Below are 22246 nucleotides of genomic sequence, written 5' to 3' on the forward strand. Positions count from 1 at the left end.
ATAGTACAGGGGGAAGTGCAGTGATCTGTGGGAGGTGAGGACGGGCTGGTGTCTGATACAGGGCAGTATATATCAGTATATAAGGTCACACGACTAGTATATATAGTACAGGGGGAAGTGCAGTGATCTGTGGGAGGTGAGGACGGGCTGGTGTCTGATACAGGGCAGTATATATCAGTATATAAGGTCACACGACTAGTATATATAGTACAGGGGGAAGTGCAGTGATCTGTGGGAGGTGAGGACGGGCTGGTGTCTGATACAGGGCAGTATATATCAGTATATAAGGACACACGACTAGTATATATAGTACAGGGGGAAGTGCAGTGATCTGTGGGAGGTGAGGACGGGCTGGTGTCTGATACAGGGCAGTATATATCAGTATATAAGGTCACACGACTAGTATATATAGTACAGGGGGAAGTGCAGTGATCTGTGGGAGGTGAGGACGGGCTGGTGCCTGATACAGGGCAGTATATATCAGTATATAAGGACACACGACTAGTATATATAGTACAGGGGGAAGTGCAGTGATCTGTGGGAGGTGAGGACGGGCTGGTGTGTAATAAAGGGCAGTATATATCAGTATATAAGGTCACACGACTAGTATATATAGTACAGGGGGAAGTGCAGTGATCTGTGGGAGGTGAGGACGGGCTGGTGTCTGATACAGGGCAGTATATATCAGTATATAAGGACACACGACTAGTATATATAGTACAGGGGGAAGTGCAGTGATCTGTGGGAGGTGAGGACGGGCTGGTGTCTGATACAGGGCAGTATATATCAGTATATAAGGACACACGACTAGTATATATAGTACAGGGGGAAGTGCAGTGATCTGTGGGAGGTGAGGACGGGCTGGTGTGTAATAAAGGGCAGTATATATCAGTATATAAGGTCACACGACTAGTATATATAGTACAGGGGGAAGTGCAGTGATCTGTGGGAGGTGAGGACGGGCTGGTGTCTGATACAGGGCGGTATATATCAGTATATAAGGACACACGACTAGTATATATAGTACAGGGGGAAGTGCAGTGATCTGTGGGAGGTGAGGACGGGCTGGTGTCTGATACAGGGCGGTATATATCAGTATATAAGGACACACGACTAGTATATATAGTACAGGGGGAAGTGCAGTGATCTGTGGGAGGTGAGGACGGGCTGGTGTCTGATACAGGGCGGTATATATCAGTATATAAGGACACACGACTAGTATATATAGTACAGGGGGAAGTGCAGTGATCTGTGGGAGGTGAGGACGGGCTGGTGTCTGATACAGGAAGCTGACAGAGGAGGAAGTTATAGAAAAAGCAGAAATTAAGGGAGGGGGCAGGGACAGGGCTCAGTAAAGTTAGATGAAGTTTTCGGGAGAAGCCTCTCATCTGTGGATCCGGATTGTGAACATTCGTGGAAATGTCCTGAGGAGATTTTGTTGCAGTGTGTCAGGGATCTAGGCTCTGAGCAGGGATGGCTGCCATAGACAAGCCTCTGAAGGAGGGTCAGCTTCACATCAAGCAGAACAAGTTTGGGAAGGTGAGTGCTGAGGGTCCTGTACAGTGTGTACACCCCACCTTCACCCAGGTCACAGATTGGGCATTTACAAGCTGGAATATATTATATGTATATATTGTATGGTTCCTTTTCCACCTTCTACTGTACTCTCCAGCCTTTTCACAACCTGCCATTGTTTAGCCCCAGTGTATATAAGTATCCATTCCTCACATTCCAGACATGGTGACAATGACTCTTATACATTATTCTACTGACAGTCATAGGACCAGGATGGGTTCTTCCTTCCCTTCATGACTTCTTGCAGAAGTGAGGAAAATGACAAAACCACGAGGCCTAAGACTACAGAGCCTGGGTTTTATCGTTTCTGTGGCTAGTTTCAAGCTAGGCATTGTAGTCCTATGATGTGTCTAAGCCCCGTGCAGGTTCTTTTTGTTTTGTGTTGGAATAGACCCCAAAGCACCTTGAACCTCTCTTATATCTCTTAATGAGGATTTTTTTTAGGTGTCACTGTTTTCTGTATATATCGCAGAGTTTGGGAGATCTTGTGGTCTTTCCATTGTCGTAGTTGTATTTTTAAGTTCTTCGTGGCCCTTTAGACTACTGTGTGTACCATTCTCCCCTTCTGTGACTTATTTGTGACACTCGGTAAGGACTTTTCTTCATGAATAAGAACCTATTAGATGCCAGGGACCTGATGGCAAGATAATAAATAGTCTTCTGAAAACTTCATCACAAAACTTTTGTTTCTTCTAATCTAAATGAACTAATAATATTGTTAAGGTCTTTGACTGGCCTTAAACCCTTACTCACCCTAAACTAGACTCACCCTTACCGTGATGCTCACATAACCTGACCCTTATTCTCACCTTGACCCTTACGTACCCTGACGCTAACCATCACCATGATTCTTACATATACTGACACTAACTCTAATCCTTATCTTGACTCTCGCTCACCATGACCCTAATCCTAACTGCGATACTCACTTACCCTGACCCTAATCCTTACCTTGACTCTTGCATACCCTGATCTTAACCTGCACCATGATTCACACTGACCTTACCCTTGTGTTGATGCACACTCACCCTCATTTAAACTCTCAACCACAGTGACCCTAACCCTCACCTTGACTTTTTTTGCAACTTAACCGCTGTCAGTATAGCAACAACAAACCATTAGGCCTCTTTGCAGCTTTTTTTTTTTCCTATAGATACATTGAAACCAGACACCAGTCACTTGAAAGTAAATTGTATACCTACTCAGGTGCTCCTCTCCCATTCAAGTGCATTTTCATAATTAAGACTCTTATATAGGTACTGTGCCCTGGCTCAAACGCCTACCCAGGCATTCCCTTACCTATCCTTTTAAATGGGACTGCTGGTAAAAAATGGGCTGTCTGTAGCAGTGTGGAGGATGGGGGGGCTGTAGCAGTGTGGAGGATGGGGGGACTGTAGCAGTGTGGAGGATGGGGGGCTGTAGCAGTGTGGAGGATGGGGGGCTGTAGCAGTGTGGAGGATAGGGGGCTGTGGGAGGATGGGGGCTGTAGCAGTGTGGAAGATGGGGGGGGGGGGTGCGGCATCCTCCACACTGCTACATCCCCCCCCATCCTCCACACTGCTACAGCCCCCCATCCTCCACACTGCTACAGCCCCCATCCTCCACACTGCTACAGCCCCCCATGCTCCACACTCCTGCAGCCCCCATATAAGTTCTACCCTGAAAATAAGCCCTAGTGTGTTTTTTGGGACTAAAATTAATATAAGACCCGGGCTTATTTTCGAAGAAACTCGGTATGTCCACTTGTAGTATTTTGGTCAGAAAACTGTGCAAACCTTTCCATTATAGTTTTTCTCTGATTTTCACTGAGAACATAGCCTAAAGGAACAATTACATGACAAGCTGAGCACTGCTGCATCTGTACATAAAGTATGTACAGAAAAGATTTCTACTGTGTGTGGTTCTGTGGTTACTCCTCCACCGGTCCTTAGTAATAACTTATAGATCTTCATATTGGTTGTAGTCCTTGAGTCTATGGGTCAGTTCTTAGTCTGATACACGTTATAGATGAAGATGTATTGTCGATGTACATGCACCATCCATGAGGATAATGCAGAAAGGCAAAGTAATTAGGATTACGTTGAAGAGCTTACACCAGAAAAGCACTTGACAGGTGATGGTGACAGGTGGCACTGGCAGATGCTGACTAAGGGGTGAAGACTGTGGTTTGGGTGGACACCTTCAGCAAAGAATAGATCAGTATGGTTCATCTATAAGTTATGAGGGTGTGTGACTGAGTCAGGATCTGAGTGATGATGAACGGGTAGCATATGTATAATACGATGACGTCTTCTCCCTTACCATGTGCTTCTAGCATCAGCCATAGATAATCACTGCTCTCTACGTGAAGGGGCTTTCAAAGCAAACAATCTCCCCCAACTCACAAAACTGTCTCCTCATAGTAATGCCAAGTCGGTGCCCCATCCCCTTCTTGACGATATAGTCAGGTGAATGTTGTACATGATAATTGTTCTGATATCTGAGAAATATCGAAGATGTTCCCTTCAGCTACTCAGCGTTGACTGTTTGTTTCCTGGTCAGAGATCATTAATGACTGCTATGTAATAAGCCACGGCGGAGTCCGGTAGCTGGTTTCTTTTTGGCGGAGTCCGGTGGCTGGTTTCTTTTTGGCGGAGTCCGGTAGCTGGTTTCTTTTTGGCGGAGTCCGGTGGCTGGTTTCTTTTTGGCAGAGTCCGGTGGCTGGTTTCTTTTTGGCGGAGTCCGGTGGCTGGTTTCTTTTTTGTGAAGTCCGGTGGCTGGTTTCTTTTTGGTGGAGTCCGGTGGCTGGTTTCTTTTTGGTGGAGTCCGGTGGCTGGTTTCTTTTTTGTGAAGTCCGGTGGCTGGTTTCTTTTTGGTGGAGTCCGGTGGCTGGTTTCTTTTTGGTGGAGTCCGGTGGCTGGTTTCTTTTTGGTGGAGTCCGGTGGCTGGTTTCTTTTTGGTGGAGTCCGGTGGCTGGTTTCTTTTTGGTGGAGTCCGGTGGCTGGTTTCTTTTTGGTGGAGACCGGTGGCTGGTTTCTTTTTGGTGGAGTCCGGTGGCTGGTTTCTTTTTGGTGGAGTCCGGTGGCTGGTTTCTTTTTGGTGGAGTCCGGTGGCTGGTTTCTTTTTGGTGGAGTCCGGTGGCTGGTTTCTTTTTGGTGGAGTCCGGTGGCTGGTTTCTTTTTGGTGGAGTCCGGTGGCTGGTTTCTTTTTGGTGGAGTCCGGTGGCTGGTTTCTTTTTGGTGGAGTCCGGTGGCTGGTTTCTTTTTGGTGGAGTCCGGTGGCTGGTTTCTTTTTGGTGGAGTCCGGTGGCTGGTTTCTTTTTGGTGGAGTCCGGTGGCTGGTTTCTTTTTGGTGGAGTCCGGTGGCTGGTTTCTTTTTGGTGGAGTCTGGTGGCTGGTTTCTTTTTGGTGGAGTCCGGTGGCTGGTTTCTTTTTGGTGGAGTCCGGTGGCTGGTTTCTAATTAGAATCACTGTCGCAGAGCTGCACAATGACAGATCCTGGAGGTGGCATCAGTATGAGGAGACCATATAGTGGCTGAATGACACAGTGTGGAGGTGGCGGCAGCATGAGGAGACCATATAGTGTCTGAATGACACAGTGTGGAGATGGCTCCAGCAAGAGGAGAACATATAGTGGCTGAATGAGACAGCGTGGAGGTGGCGGCAGCATGAGGAGACCATATAGTGTCTGAATGACACAGCGTGGAGATGGCAGCAGCTTCAGGAGACCACATAGTGGCTGAATGACACAGCCTGGAGTTTGTGGCAGCATGAGAAGACCATATAGTGGCTGAATAATACATCTTTATTATTGTATACAAACAGGTAGAAAAACACCCATAAAATAACCCACCCTTAAAAAACTTCCCAACAAAAAGCTGAGCAGGATACCACTGGGAAATATACAAGGATCACAATACTACTGTCACGATTCGGCTGGCTGGAGGTGGATCCTCTGTGCCAGAGAGGGATTGGCGTGGACCGTGTCGGTGGATCGGTTCTAAGTTGCTACTGGTATTCACCAGAGCCCGCCGCAAAGCGGGATGGTCTTGCAGCGGCGGTAGCAACCAGGTCGTATCCACCGGCAATGGCTCAACCTCTCTGACTGCTAAGATAAGCGCGGTACAAGGGAGTAGACACGAGCAAGGTCGGACGTAGCAGAAGGTCAGGGCAGGCAGCAAGGATCGTAGTCAGGGGCAACGGCAGGAGGTCTGGAACACAGGCTAGGAACACACAAGGAAACGCTTTCACTGGCACAATGGCAACAAGATCCGGCAAGGGAGTGCAGGGGAAGTGAGGTATAAGTAGGGAAGTGCACAGGTGAAAGTACTGGTTAAAACCTCATGCGCCAATCAGTGGCGCACCGGCCCTTTAAATCGCAAGGACCCGGCGCGCGCGCGCCCTAAGGAGCGGGGCCGCGTGCGCCGGGTCAGCACAGATGGGGAACGGGTCTGGTAAGCGAGTCGGGATGCGCATCGCGAGCGGGCGCGTCCCGCATCGCGAATCGCATCCCGACTGGGAGTATTATCGCAGCGCACCCGGTCGGCAAGTCTGACCGGGGCGCTACGAATAAGAGCACGCTGTGAGCGCTCCGGGGAGGAGCAGGGACACGGAGCGCTCAGCGTAACAGTACCCCCCCCCCCCCTTGGGTCTCCCCCTCTTTTTGGAACCTGAGAATTTGAGGATAAGATTTTTGTCCAGGATGTTGTCCTCAGGTTCCCATGATCTCTCCTCTGGGCCGCAATTCTCCCAATCTACCCAAAAATTTTTTTTACCTCTGACCGTCTTGGATGCCAGGATTTCTTTCACAGAAAAAATGTCAGAGGAACCGGAAACTGGAGTGGGAGAAACAACTTTGGGAGAGAAACGGTTAAGGATGAGTGGTTTAAGGAGAGAGACATGGAAAGCATTGGGGATACGGAGAGAAGGAGGAAGAAGGAGTTTGTAAGAGACAGGGTTGATCTGGCACTGGATTTTGAAAGGACCAAGATAACGTGGTCCCAGTTTATAACTGGGGACACGAAAGCGGACATACTTGGCGGAGAGCCATACTTTGTCTCCGGGAGAAAAAATGGGGGGAATTCTTCTTTTCTTATCGGCATGTTTTTCATCCGGGATGAAGCCTGTAAGAGAGAATTTTGAGTCTCTTTCCATATGGTGGAGAGGTCCCGAGTCACCTCATCAACAGCGGGCAAACCAGAGGTTATGGGAGTGGGAAGGGGGGGAAGAGGGTGACGGCCGTACACCACGAAGAATGGGGATTTAGCAGAAGATTCGGAGACTCTAAAATTGTACGAGAATTCGGCCCATGGTAGAAGATCTGCCCAGTCATCCTGGCGGGAGGAAACAAAATGTCGCAAATAATCACCCAGAACCTGATTAATTCTTTCTACTTGCCCATTGGATTGGGGATGATAAGAAGATGAGAAATTTAACTTGATTTTGAGCTGATTACAGAGGGCCCTCCAGAATTTAGACACAAATTGAACGCCTCTATCCGAGACGATATGCGTGGGCAGCCCGTGGAGGCGAAAAATGTGTATAAAAAATTATTTCGCCAACTGAGGCGCAGAAGGAAGACCTGGAAGAGGGATAAAATGTGCCATCTTGGAGAATCGATCAACGACCACCCAAATAACTGTGTTGCCATGGGATAAAGGTAAGTCAGTAATAAAGTCCATACCAATCTGAGACCATGGTCGTTCAGGAACAGGTAGAGGATGGAGGAGGCCAGCAGGTTTTTGGCGAGGGGTCTTGTCCCGGGCACAGACTGTACAAGCCCGCACGAAATCAACAACATCAGCTTCCAGGGTAGGCCACCAATAAAATGGAGAGATGAGCAGGATGGATTTTTTGATGCCAGCATGGCCTGCGAGGTGTGAGGAGTGTCCCCACTTGAGAATCCTGAGGCGCTGGCGTGGAGAGACAAAGGTCTTCCCTGGAGGAGTTTGTCTGATGGAAGCTGGAGAAGAGGAGATCAGACAGTCCGGAGGAATAATGTGTTGCGGGGAAGCTTCCACTTCAGAGGCATCTGATGAACGAGAGAGGGCATCAGCCCTAATGTTCTTGTCAGCAGGGCGAAAATGAATTTCAAAGTTAAATCGGGCAAAGAACAACGACCACCTAGCCTGGCGAGGGTTCAGCCGTTGGGCAGACTGAAGATAAGAGAGATTTTTGTGATCAGTGTATATAATAACTTGATATTTGGATCCTTCCAGTAGGTGCCTCCATTCCTCAAGCGATAATTTTATGGCCAGTAGTTCTCAATCACCAATGGAGTAGTTTTTCTCCGCCGGAGAGAAGGTCCTAGAAAAGAAACCCCAAGTAACAGCATGCCCGAAAGAATTTTTTTGTAGGAGTACTGCTCCAGCTCCCACCGAGGAGGCGTCTACCTCCAACGAGAAGGGCCTAGATGGATCAGGTCTGGAGAGTACGGGAGCAGAAGAAAAGGCAGTCTTGAGATGATTGAATGCGTCTTCCGCTTGAGGAGGCCAGGACTTAGGGTTGGCGTTTTTCTTGGTTAGGGCCACGATAGGAGCCACAATAGTGGAAAAGTGCGGAATAAATTGTCTGTAATAATTGGCAAACCCCAAAAAACGTTGGATAGCACGGAGTCCGGAGGGGCGTGGCCAATCCAATACGGCTGACAGTTTTTCTGGGTCCATTTGTAGTCCCTGGCCAGAGACTAAGTATCCTAGGAAGGGAAGAGTTTGACATTCAAAGAGACATTTTTCCATTTTGGCATATAATTGATTGTCCTGAAGTCTCTGAAGAACCATGCGGACATGCTGGCGGTGTTCTTCTAGGTTAGCAGAAAAAATCTGAATATCGTCTAGGTAAACCACAACACACGTATATAGAAGCTCACGAAAAATTTCATTTACAAAGTCTTGGAAGACGGCGGGGGCGTTGCAAAGCCCAAAAGGCATAACCAGATATTCAAAGTGTCCATCTCTGGTGTTAAATGCTGTCTTCCACTCGTCCCCCTCCCTGATGCGGATGAGATTATATGCACCTCTTAAGTCCAGCTTGGTAAAGATGTGGGCGCCTCGTAGGCGGTCAAAGAGTTCCGAGATAAGAGGTAGGGGATAGCGTTTTTTTACAGTGATTTTATTAAGTCCGCGGTAATCAATGCAAGGGCGTAGGGAGCCGTCTTTTTTGGAAACAAAAAAAAATCCAGCTCCGGCAGGGGAGGAAGATTTACGGATAAACCCCTTTTTTAAATTCTCTTGGATGTACTCCTATTGGATGTACTGTCCTATTGACCTCCTCCCTGGTACTACTCCACCCCGGGGCAGAATCTATCCTCTGTCTGCTCCGGAAACACAAGCCATGTCGGCTTGTGTTTTCGGAGCAGACAGAGGATAGATTCTGCCCCGGGGTGGAGTAGTACCAGGGAGGAGGTCAATAGGACAGTCATAAGGCCTGTGAGGAGGCAAAGTCTCTGCTTGTTTTTTGCAAAAAACATCAGCATAATCCAGATAGGCCTTGGGGAGACCAGATATCAGAGGAACCACAGGGTCTTGACTGACAGTACAGGGAGCAGGTTTAAGACAGTTCTTGTGGCAAGAGGTACCCCAGTTCTTGATTTCCCCGGTGGTCCAATCGAGGGTTGGGGAATGGCGTTGAAGCCACGGTAATCCAAGAAGAATTTCCGAAGTGCAGTTAGCGAGGACCAGAAATTCAATTCTTTCGTGTTGGGGTCCGATGCACATTAAGAGGGGTTCCGTGCGGTAACGCACAGTACAGTCCAATCTTTCGTTATTAACAGAGGCGATGTAGAGGGGTCTGGCGAGACTGGTCACTGGGATGTTGAACCTGTTGATGAAAGAAGCCAAAATAAAATTTCCTGCAGATCCGGAATCCAAGAAGGCCATAGCTGAGAAGGAGAAGGTAGAAGAAGAAATCTGCACAGGCACAGTAAGACGTGGAGAAGCAGAGTTCACATCAAGAGCTGTCTCATCTTTGTGCGGAGTCAGCGTGCGTCTTTCCTGGCGTGGAGGTCGGATAGGACAATCCTTCAAGAAATGTTCGGTACTGGCACAGTACAGGCAAAGGTTCTCCATACGGCGGCGTGTCCTCTCTTGTGGTGTCAGGCGAGACCGGTCAACTTGCATAGCCTCCACGGCGGAAGGCACAGGAACGGATTGCAGTGGACCAGAGGAGAGAGGAGCTGGGGAGAGAAACCGCCTCGTGCGAACAAAGTCCATATCCTGGCGGAGCTCCTGATGCCTTTCGGAAAAACGCATGTCAATGCGGGTGGCAAGATGAATAAGTTCATGCAGGTTAGTAGGGATTTCTCGTGCGGCCAGCACATCTTTGATGTTACTGGATAGGCCTTTTTTAAAGGTCGCGCAGAGGGCCTCGTTATTCCAGGACAATTCGGAGGCGAGAGTACGGAATTGGATGGCGTACTCGCCAACAGAAGAATTACCCTGGACCAGGTTCAGCAGGGCAGTCTCGGCAGAAGAGGCTCGGGCAGGTTCCTCGAAGACACTTCGAATCTCCGTGAAGAAAGAGTGTACAGAGGCAGTGACAGGATCATTGCGGTCCCAGAGCGGTGTGGCCCATGACAGGGCTTTCCCAGACAGAAGGCTGACTACGAAAGCCACCTTTGACCTTTCAGTAGGAAACTGGTCCGACATCATCTCCAAATGCAGGGAACATTGTGAAAGAAATCCACGGCTAAATTTAGAGTCGCCATCAAATTTGTCCGGCAAAGACAATCGGAGGCTGGATGCAGCCACTCGCTGCGGAGGAGGTGCAGGAGCTGGCGGAGGAGATGATTGTTGAAGCTGTGGTAGTAGCTGCTGTAGCATCACGGTCAGTTGAGACAGCTGGTGGCCTTGTTGCGCTATCTGTTGCGACTGCTGGGCGACCACCGTGGTGAGGTCAGCGACAACTGGCAGCGGGACCTCAGCGGGATCCATGGCCGGATCTACTGTCACGATTCGGCTGGCTGGAGGTGGATCCTCTGTGCCAGAGAGGGATTGGCGTGGACCGTGTCGGTGGATCGGTTCTAAGTTGCTACTGGTATTCACCAGAGCCCGCCGCAAAGCGGGATGGTCTTGCAGCGGCGGTAGCAACCAGGTCGTATCCACCGGCAACGGCTCAACCTCTCTGACTGCTGAGATAAGCGCGGTACAAGGGAGTAGACAAGAGCAAGGTCGGACGTAGCAGAAGGTCAGGGCAGGCAGCAAGGATCGTAGTCAGGGGCAACGGCAGGAGGTCTGGAACACAGGCTAGGAACACACAAGGAAACGCTTTCACTGGCACAATGGCAACAAGATCCGGCGAGGGAGTGCTGGGGAAGTGAGGTATAAGTAGGGAAGTGCACAGGTGAAAGTACTGATTAAAACCTCATGCGCCAATCAGTGGCGCACCGGCCCTTTAAATCGCAAGGACCCGGCGCGCGCGCCCTAAGGAGCGGGGCCACGCGCGCCGGGTCAGCACAGACGGGGAACGGGTCTGGTAAGCGAGTCGTGATGCGCATCGCGAGCGGGCGCGTCCCGCATCGCGAATCGCATCCCGACTGGGAGTATTATCGCAGCGCACCCGGTCAGCAGGTCTGACCGGGGCGCTGCGAATAAGAGCACGCTGTGAGCGCTCCGGGGAGGAGCAGGGACCCAGAGCGCTCAGCGTAACAACTACCAATAATACAGTCCTGCAGTATCAGTTAGGTCAGCACACAGTAGAATAATATCTCAAGTCAAAACTTTACCTAATTGTGACATGCTGACGGCTCCTCGGTGGTTATCCTGCAACCTCGACACGTGTTTCGAATGATTCCTTTCTCAAGAGGCGCTACATGAGGTAGGAACTACTAGCTCTTTATAATGCTCGCCCTCCAATGGCGCATGTAGCGGAACCGGACGCCGGCCGACTTCCGGTTGGCGTCACCGGCGGATGCGCATCATAGCTTGAAGCACATCCGCCCGTACTGACTACCCTCCGAAAGACGGCATAGCGCCACGAATACCCGCATGCGCTCCGGGCGTAATCACCCTCTATGTTGAGTAACCACCAGGGGAGCCGCATCACATATCCCAATAAGAAGAAGGGTTACAACACATTATCAATTGGTTGTATTATATTGAAAAAAGTATATATAAGATAGAAAATATTAGATGATATATCAAATAGTAGGAATACCATAATATTGGATCCTAAAATCAAAACAATCTTTTCAAAGTAATTATAGAATGACCCTCTGTCACGATTCGGCTTCCAGGTAGTGGATCCTCTGTGTCAGCGAGGGATTGGCGTGGACCGTGCTAGTGGACCGGTTCTAAGAGGCTACTGGTTTTCACCAGAGCCCGCCGCAAAGCGGGATGGTCTTGCTGCGGCAGTAGCAACCAGGTCGTATCCACTAGCAACGGCTCTACCTCGCTGACTGCTGAGAAGGCGTGGGACAGAAGGACTAGGCAGAGGCAAGGTCAGACGTAGCAGAAGGTCGGGGGCAGGCGGCAAGGTTCGTAGTCAGGATGGGTAGCAGAAGTTCAGGTACACAGGCTTTGGACACACTAAACGCTTTCACTGGCACAAGGCAACAAGATCCGGCAAGGGAGTGCATGGGAGGAGATCAGATATAGCCAGGGAGCAGGTGGAAGCCAATTAAGCTAATTGGGCCAGGCACCAATCATTGGTGCACTGGCCCTTTAAGTCTCAGAGAGCTGGCGCGCGCGCGCCCTAGAGAGCGGAGCCGCGCGCGCCAGCACATGACAGCAGGGGACCGGGACGGGTAAGTGACCTGGGATGCGATTCGCGAGCGGGCGCGTCCCGCTGTGCGAATCGCATCCCCAACGGCCAAGACAGTGCAGCGCTCCCGGTCAGCGGGACTGACCGGGGCGCTGCAGGGAGAAAGACGCCGTGAGCGCTCCGGGGAGGAGCGGGGACCCGGAGCGCTAGGCGTAACAGTACCCCCCCCCCTTAGGTCTCCCCTTCTCTTTGTCCGGTAACTGCCTCCCCTGGGATGAGGACACCGGGAAAGAATGGAGGGTTTCCTCAACGGCAGGCAGTACAGCAGGAGTGGGAATGGGGAGGGAGGGCAGAGGGCGAGGCCTGGCACGGGGCAGTGTGACACCAGGACGGGGGCCATGGGGAGGCACAGAGGCTTGCCTGACGGGACTGGGAGGGGGGGAGAGGCACTTCCTGTGGCAGGCAGAGTCCCAGTTCCTGATCTCACCGGTGGTCCAATCAATGGTGGGGGAATGAAGCCGGAGCCAAGGCAGACCGAGGAGGACCTCAGAGGTACAGTTGGGGAGAATGAAGAACTCAATCCTCTCAAGGTGGGGTCCAATAGACATGAGGAGGGGCTCTGTGCGGTAACGCACGGTGCAGTCCAATCTGGCTCCGTTAACCGCGGAAATGTAGAGCGGCTTGACGAGACGGGTCACCGGGATGCTGAATTTATTAACAAACGACTCCAAAATAAAATTTCCAGAGGCACCGGAGTCCAAGCAGGCCACGGCTGAGAGGGAGGAGTTGGCTGAAGAAGAAATACGCACGGGTACCGTGAGACGTGGAGGAGCAGACTTGGAACCAAGAGACGCCACACCCACGTGAGCTGGGTGCGTGCGTGCGTTTCCCAGGCGTGGAGGACGGATAGGGCAATCCACCAAGAAATGCTCGGTACTGGCACAGTAAAGACAGAGATTTTCTTCCCTACGGCGATTCCTCTCTTCCTGGGTCAGGCGAGACTTATCCACTTGCATGGCCTCCTCGGCGGGAGGCCCAGGCGTAGATTGCAACGGATACTGTGGGAGAGGTGCCCAGAGATCTAAGTCTTTTTCCTGGCGGAGCTCTTGGTGTCGCTCAGAAAAACGCATGTCAATGCGGGTAGCTAGATGGATGAGTTCTTGCAGATTGGCAGGAATCTCTCGTGCGGCCAGCACATCCTTGATGCGACTGGATAGGCCTTTTTTAAAGGTCGCGCAGAGAGCCTCGTTATTCCATGATAACTCGGAAGCAAGAGTACGAAATTGGATGGCGTACTCGCCCACTGAAGAATTACCCTGGACCAGGTTCAACAGGGCAGTCTCGGCAGAAGAAGCTCGGGCTGGCTCCTCGAAGACACTCCGGAGTTCAGTGAAGAAGGCCTGGACTGTGGCTGTGGCAGGATCATTGCGGTCCCAGAGCGGTGTGGCCCAAGACAAGGCCTTTCCTGAAAGAAGGCTTACTACGAACGCCACCTTAGACCGTTCTGAAGGAAACAAGTCCGACAACATCTCCATATGCAGGGAACACTGAGACAAAAATCCACGGCAGAGTTTAGAGTCCCCATCAAATTTGTCCGGCAGGGACAAGCGGAGGTTAGGAGCGGCCACTCGCTGCGGAGGAGGTGCAGGAGCTGGCGGAGGAGATGGTTGCTGCTGTAGCAGAGGCAGAAGTTGCTGTAACATGGCGGTCAACTGCGACAGCTGCTGTCCTTGTTGGGCAATCTGCTGCGATTGCTGAGCGACCACCGTGGGAAGATCAGCGAGACTTGGCAGCGGCACCTCAGCGGGATCCATGGCCGGATCTACTGTCACGATTCGGCTTCCAGGTAGTGGATCCTCTGTGTCAGCGAGGGATTGGCGTGGACCGTGCTAGTGGACCGGTTCTAAGAGGCTACTGGTTTTCACCAGAGCCCGCCGCAAAGCGGGATGGTCTTGCTGCGGCAGTAGCAACCAGGTCGTATCCACTAGCAACGGCTCTACCTCGCTGACTGCTGAGAAGGCGTGGGACAGAAGGACTAGGCAGAGGCAAGGTCAGACGTAGCAGAAGGTCGGGGGCAGGCGGCAAGGTTCGTAGTCAGGATGGGTAGCAGAAGTTCAGGTACACAGGCTTTGGACACACTAAACGCTTTCACTGGCACAAGGCAACAAGATCCGGCAAGGGAGTGCATGGGAGGAGATCAGATATAGCCAGTGAGCAGGTGGAAGCCAATTAAGCTAATTGGGCCAGGCACCAATCATTGGTGCACTGGCCCTTTAAGTCTCAGAGAGCTGGCGCGCGCGCGCCCTAGAGAGCGGAGCCGCGCGCGCCAGCACATGACAGCAGGGGACCGGGACGGGTAAGTGACCTGGGATGCGATTCGCGAGCGGGCGCGTCCCGCTGTGCGAATCGCATCCCCAACGGCCAAGACAGTGCAGCGCTCCCGGTCAGCGGGACTGACCGGGGCGCTGCAGGGAGAAAGACGCCGTGAGCGCTCCGGGGAGGAGCGGGGACCCGGAGCGCTAGGCGTAACACCCTCATTGTTTACTAGACAAGATTACTCCAAATTAAGGAATAAGAAACAACAATAAAAACATTACCCCATGTGTGCGGTTGGGTGGGGTTAAAAAAAAGGGGGGGGATGATATGTGTGTGTGTGTGTGGTGTGTGGGGTGTCAGCGTGGTTTTTGGGTGGGGAGGTAAAAGGGGAGGGGGGTGGGGGGGGGAGGGTCTCAATTATATACATAATTACATTTACACTCACAGTTGTCACTAATTTTATTATTATTTTCACACAATTATTACAAGCACATTCAATATGAGGCGGTATTATCACTGGGTATGATGGTGTAGGGTATGTGTATGTATGTACGTGTGTATGCATGTGTATACATGTGTACGCATGTGTATACATATATATATATATATTCACATTACGTTAGTAATTTTATCTTATCTTACTTTTTACACACTATTGATTTTCACCATTATCTTTATGAATTGATATTAATTATTGGTATCTATTGGTATGTATGAAATGGGTGTTAAGATCAGACTATTTATCATTGGATGTGTGATGGTGGGTATATGCTGCGGGCATTTATGTGTAGGTCTCCATACTAGTCTGTAGGGGGCTCCCTATGGACAAGGATACATGGATGTGAGAGATAGGAATAGATTATATGATTGATATAGATACTAGTATGGATTATAGATCCTAATGATTTTATTGTTGTTTCTTATTCCTTAATTTGGAGTAATCTTGTCTAGTAAACAATGAGGGTCATTCTATAATTACTTTGAAAAGATTGTTTTGATTTTAGGATCCAATATTATGGTATTCCTACTATTTGATATATGATCTAATATTTTCTATGTTATATATATTTTTTTCAATATAATACAACCAATTGATAATGTGTTGTAACCTTTCTCCTTATTGGGATATGTGATGCGGCTCCCCTGGTGGTTACTCAACATAGAGGGTGATTACGCCCGGAGCGCATGCGCGGATTCGTGGCGCTATGCCGTCTTTCAGAGGGCAGTCAGTACGGGCGGATGTGCTTCAAGCTATGATGCGCATCCACCGGTGACGCCACGCGGAAGTCGGCCAAGCATTATAAAGAGCTAGTAGTTCCTACCTCATGTAGCGCCTCTTGAGGAAGGAATCATCCGAAACACGTGTCGAGGTTGCAGGATAACCACCGAGGAGCCGTCAGCATGTCACAATTAGGTAAAGTTTTGACTTGAGATATTGTTCTACTGTGTGCTGACCTAACTGATACTGCAGGACTGTATTATTGGTAGTATTGTGATCCTTGTATATTTCCCAGTGGTATCCTGCTCAGCTTTTTGTTGGGGAGTTTTTTAAGGGTGGGTTATTTTATGGGTGTTTTTCTACCTGTTTGTATACAATAATAAAGATGAAATTTTGAATATTTTTTGGGCTAATTTTTGTAGGTTTTGTTGATTAGTATTAGCCTTTTGGGCTTGTAGGTAATATATGGCTGAATAATACAGCATGGAGGTGACGGCAGCATGGGGAGAACATATAGTGGCTGAATGACATAGCCTGGAGGTGGCGGAAGCATGAGGAGACGATATAGTGGATGAATGACACAGTGTGGAGGTGGCGGCAGCATGAGGAGACAATATAGTGGCTAAATGACACAGCGTGGAGGTGGTAGCAGCATGAGGAGACCATATAGTGGCTGAATGACACAGAGTGGAGGTTGCGGCAGCATGAGGAGACCATATAGTGACTGAATGACACAGCTTAGAGTTGGTGGCAGCTTAAGGAGACCACATAGTGGCTGAATGACACAGCCTGGAGTTTGTGGCAGTATGAGTAGACCACATAGTAGCTGAATAATACAGAGTGGAGGTGTCGGCAGCATGGGGAGAACATATAGTGGCTAAATAACACAGCATGGAGGTGGTGGCAGCATGAGGAGACCATATAGTGGCTGAATGACAGCCTGGAGGTGGCGGACGCATGAGGAGACCATATAGTGGCTGAATGACACAGCGTGCAGGTTGCGGCAGCATGAGGAGACCAAATAGTGACTGAATGACACAGCCTGGAGTTGGAGGCAGCTTGAGGAGACCACATAGTGGCTGAATGACACAGCCTGGAGTTTGTGGCAGCATGAGTAGACCATATTGTGGCTGAATGATACAGCGTGGAGGTGGCGGCAGCATGGGAAAACATAGTGGCTGAATGACACAGCCTGGAGGTGGCGGAAGCATGAGGAGACGATATAGTGGCTGAATGACACAGCGTGGAGGTGGCGGCAGCATGAGGAGACCATAAAGTGGCTAAATGACACAGCGTGGAGGTGGTGGCAGCATGAGTCGAACATATAGTGGCTGAATGACACAGCCTGGAGGTGGCAGACGCATGAGGAGACCATATAGTGGCTGAATGACACAGCGTGGAGGTGGGGGCAGCATGAGGAGAACATATAGTGGCTGAATGACACAGCCTGGAGTTGGCGGCAGCATATAGTGGCTGAATGACAGCGTGGAGGTTGCAGCAGCATGAGGAGACCATATAGTGGCAGTATGAGACAGCTTGTAGCTGGCATCAGCATGAGCAGAACATATGGTGGCAGAATGAGACAGCCTGGAGGTGGCAGCAGCATCAGGAGTCCTGAGAGTGACCCAGTGAGTGGTGCGGTGGGTGGCAATATCAGTACCTGGTGACGAAGGTGGGTGAAAAAAGGAGAACTTGGCATCAGATGTGTGGCATCAGGCGGGTGGAAGGATCAGAATAGTATCTGAGGCAGGTAGGCAGAAGAAAACGGTCTCTTTTGTAAAAGTGTTAGTGTGCACAATTAAGTATTGATGATATGCATTACGTAAAACTTAATTTTTAAATCAAACAAAAGGAAAGGTGTGCAAAAAACACCATGTGCCACCTACACCACCAAGTATTGATGTGATGCAAAGACCTCTAAAAGGTGGAAGGGAACAATGTATGGTCCATTGTAACAGGTGGGGGTAAACACTTCCCCTGTAAGGCCCTACTCTTGCATTATTAATTCCCTTCTTGGCAAGTGTTACCTAAAAAGGGCGGCCCCACACAGGAACCTCTCCCTATTTCCACCTAAAAACACTGCCATTTACCAGGGTTTTTAGGTGGAAACAGGCATTGGTTCATGTGTGGGGGCGCCCTTTTTAAGACAAGTAACACTTTCATCGAAAAGGTGGAAGGGAACAACGTATTGTCCATTGTAGCAGGTGGTCGTAAAAACTTCCTCTGTAAGGCCCTACTCTCGCCCTATTAATTCCCTTCTTGGCAAGTGAAACTCACCCTAAAAAGGGCGGCTCCACACAGAAAACTGTGTTGTAGTATATGAAGCAGTGTAATGACATCGTTCATCCCGTAATCCTGGCAACTGACTAATAATGTGGCTTCCTCAAAGGGGCTGAGCAAACGGCAGGTGTCACATATGAGCTGCCACTGGTTGACATTGAAGTTACACAGGGGAGTCCCCCTATCCGCTTGGATCATCAAAAAAATCGGTGATGGCTTTTCTCTGTTCGTATAATCGGTCCAACATATGGAGGGTGGAATTCCAATGTGTGGAAATGTCGCAAATCAGACTGTGTTGGGGGATGCCGTTCTAACGCTGCAGCTCAAGGAGGGTGTGCGAGTGGCTGAAGTGCATGCAAAGTTTCTTTCCCATTGTTAGGATGTCTTGAAGATGGGGGGAACACTTGAGGAACCACTTCACAACCAGATTGAACATGTGTGCCATGCAGGGCGCATAGCTCAGGCTTCCTTGTCCCAGCGCAGACAAGATGTTCTTCCCGTTGTCAGTCACCATGGTTCCCATTTCCAGTTTTCGTGGAGTAAGCCAGGAATTCGATTTCTTTATGAATGACTTTTAGCAGTGCCTCCCGTGTGACTCAGTTCGCCAAGGCAAACCATGTGAAGAACAGCATGACACCGCCATGCCCTGCACACATGGTATACTGGAGGGGAACTGAGACTTGTTCATGCAGTGGAGGCTGAGGACACAGTGGAGGATGAGGAGGCGGAGTCACACACTGTCACAGGACCAACGGCCTGAGAGTGTGGAGGCGGAAGTGGCGTGACCTTTACAAGTTGCTGTTGTGGCTGTGCAGGAACCACATTCACCCAGTGGAACGTAAAGGACATGTGTTGTCCCTGACCGTAGTTAAAGCTCTTTACGTTGGCGCTGCCGTGCACTTTGGAGCACACCGACAGACTCAAGGACTGGCCCACCTTCTGTTCCACAAAATTGTGCAGGGCTGGTACTGCCTTCTTCGTAAAGAAATTATGGCTTGAGACTCTCTACCTCGGCTCGGCATAAGCCATCAGTTCTCTGCAAGGTGCAGAGTCCACCACTTGAAAAGGGAGGGACTGCAGCACCAGCAATTTAGACAGCTTCTGCGCCGTTGGATGAGTGGGCGCATACTGTTGTCTCTTGGACAGGGCTTCACCGATGGATTGCTGGTGGAATGACTGACTCGAAGTAGTAGGAGCAGGAGCATCTGGAGCGACAGAAAATGACACACAGCTCCCTTCGGCTGAGTTGGTGGAGCCTTGGCTGGCTGAAACAGGGAGCAGCATGTCACTGGGTGATGCAGCAGGCTGGACCACAACATCGGAGCCACGGTTCTCCCAGGCCTCTTTATGGTGGCGCAGCATATGTTGATGCAGGGCCGTGGTGCCAACATTGGGACCCTTGCCCTGCTTTACCTTCTGCCAACACATCTTGCATGTGGCCATGTTAACCTCCTTCGGATGCTTGATGAAAAACTGCCACACCGCCGAGTAGCTGTTTTTTTCCTCCAACATTCCGCACTGATTGACTGCTACTGCCACCGACTCCAGGAACCCGTTTCACTACCTTCCGGAAAGGTAGGCTGCCGCAAAGCAGGTGGTCTACGCTGGGAATGTTTGGCTCCAGACTTTCCACTTCTGCCACCATGCTACCAATTTGCTGGCTCAGCTGCTGCCTCTCGGGTAACCTGCAACCCTCTTCTCCTGATGATGATGAAGCCCCTTCTGCACCCGGCTCTCAAGTGTGATCGGCTTCATCATCATAATCGAGTTGTGTCTGCACGTCACTGATGTCCTCCTCAGGTTTCTCAATGGTGTCTGCTTCAGGAGCCTGAATGCTTGCAACACCACCTTCCAAGCCACTCTTCTCATCACTACTTGCGTGCCTAGCGGAGGATGTCTCCTCCACTTCTTGGCTGGGCTGTAGCTGCTGACTGCCCTCTAGATCGTACTCACTAAATAGTGGAGCTTAACCGATAGATAAGATACTTCTGTGGGGGAGGGAACAGCATAGGACAGAGGCAATGGGAGGACTGGGACTGCTCCCGGGCCATGCCAACTGAGGGTTGTGTCTGAGGAACCCACCGACTGTTGACTGAGGGTGTCAGATATCACTTGTGATGAAGTGGATGACTGTGTTAACCAATCGATGATAGCAGATGGGTTGCTGGTTGAGACACAACCACTAGCTGATACCAGGAGCTCAGTCCTCTTGCTGCAACTCCTGCTGCCACTCGCCCCTAGTTTGCTGCAACCTCTGCCTGATGAATTTAAACCTCTGCCACTCCTCTTTGCACATCCTGGCACTTCTTTGCCGGACATACTTAGAGTGTATATGAGGGGAGTACAATACGCACCACTGCGCTTAAAAAAGTGGTGAGTACTTTTGCTTGGCCTTGCACAGTATCTAGGCCCTTGAGACTTTAACAGGAACAAAATAGTACACCACTTAGATATATACGTATGGGGTATGCACTTATGAGGGGAGGACAATGCGCTACAGTACACTTAAAAAAGTATTTGTGTACAACACCAGCATTACACACCAGTGCTGCACCACAGTCGTTGTGTACTACACCCAAAATTGCACTTTCTCTCTCAATCTCACTTCCTTCCCTATCAGTGCTTCTAGGCAGGATTTGTGTTTAAGCTTAATTACTGATGTTCTGTGCAACACACTGCTCTCTGTCCCTCTCTGTAATAGAACACTGTAGTGACTGGGAGGTGAATCGCTGCAGTAAAAATGCTTTTCTGTGCAACACACACTGCTTTCTGTCCCTCTGTGCAACAGAACGCTGATGTGACTAGGAGGTGAATCGCTGCTGGAAAAAAGCTTTTCTGGACAACACACAGCGCTGTCTGTCCCTATCTATCTCTCTGCAATGGAAGGATGAAATGACTAGCCGCAATATGGCTGCCGATTATATAGGGCTGTGACATCACAGGGGTGAGTAACTGCTGATAGGCTGCATGTGATTCAGGGTCATCCCACCTACCCTTGTTCCCGCCTTCCCAGGATTCCTTGCCCCATGTCCTCACATGTGGATCTGCCATTTTAGATGCCCTGGAGCCTGGACAGCACTAAATAGGAGTTCAATGAAGCGATTTGCGCAATCGAATCGCGCCGATAGTCGAATATGTTGCGAATCTAATTTTTCCTGAAATTCATAATGAATTCAAATTCGATTTGCTCATCCCTAGTAGCAATAGCAAAGTGTCAGTTCTCTTATTACAATTAAGGAAGCACTCCGGGACTTTTGCAAAGGGGAGTGCACATATGCTATTGTTTGAGCTTTGCAAGAAAAATATGACAGAAAAAAATGAATGAAACAAGACTGGATAATCTATATATGTGGCTTGATGATCCTTATACACATGACTGTATGGTCTCAGTACACAAGACTGGAAGATCTCTATAGACATGACTGAATGATCTCTAAAGACATGGCTGGATGAACTCTATAGACATGACTGGATGATCTGTATAGACATGACCGGATGATCTGTATAGACATGACTGGATGATCTGTATAGACATGGCTAGATGATCTCTATAGACATGGCTAGATGATCTCTATAGACATGGCTGGATAATCTCTATACACATGACTGGATGATCTCTATAAACATGGCTGGATAATCTCTATAGACATGGCTGGGTGACCTCTATAGACATGGCTGGGTGACCTCTATAGATATGACTGGAGGATCTCTATAGATATAACTGGATGATCTCTATGGATGTGGCTGGATGATCTCTATAGACGTAGCCGGATGATCTCTATAGACATGAATAGATGGTCTCTATAGACATGGCTGGATGATTGATCCAAGCAGTCCAGGACTCAATCTGTTGACACCTCCTTACGATGACTGTAACCTCATACATGCAGGGGTTCCTCCCATCTGAGTACTATCCATTTTAAAGGTTGTATTGTTTTGCTGCTTTCTTAGAAAGCTCTGCTCTTTTCACATCCATACTTTGGCTAGCATCATGTTCGACAATGGACCAGTATGACATTCAGTTCTGCCCCTTAACCCCTTCATGACCCAGCCCATTTTCACCTTCATGACCTGGGCATTTTTTGAAAATCTGACCACTATCACTTTAAACATTAATATCTCTGGAATGCTTTTACTTATCATTCTGGTTCCGAGATTGTTTTTTCGTGACATATTCTAC

General features: G+C 49.6%; 1 protein-coding gene across 1 annotated transcript in view; it reads left to right on the plus strand.

The window, feature by feature from the left end:
* The first annotated feature begins 1316 nt into the window (after positions 1–1316).
* The window catches only part of DOK1 (docking protein 1), a 45606-nt gene continuing 24676 nt past the window's right edge, over positions 1317–22246 (plus strand). The window contains exon 1 of the mRNA XM_056538635.1: positions 1317–1539. Within this exon, the coding sequence (XP_056394610.1) occupies positions 1474–1539 (66 nt within the window). The 5' untranslated portion in view covers positions 1317–1473. The remainder of the gene's footprint in view (positions 1540–22246) is intronic.

This window comes from Hyla sarda, chromosome 1, assembly GCF_029499605.1.
Source record: "Hyla sarda isolate aHylSar1 chromosome 1, aHylSar1.hap1, whole genome shotgun sequence".
Classification (NCBI taxonomy): Eukaryota; Metazoa; Chordata; class Amphibia; order Anura; family Hylidae; genus Hyla; species Hyla sarda.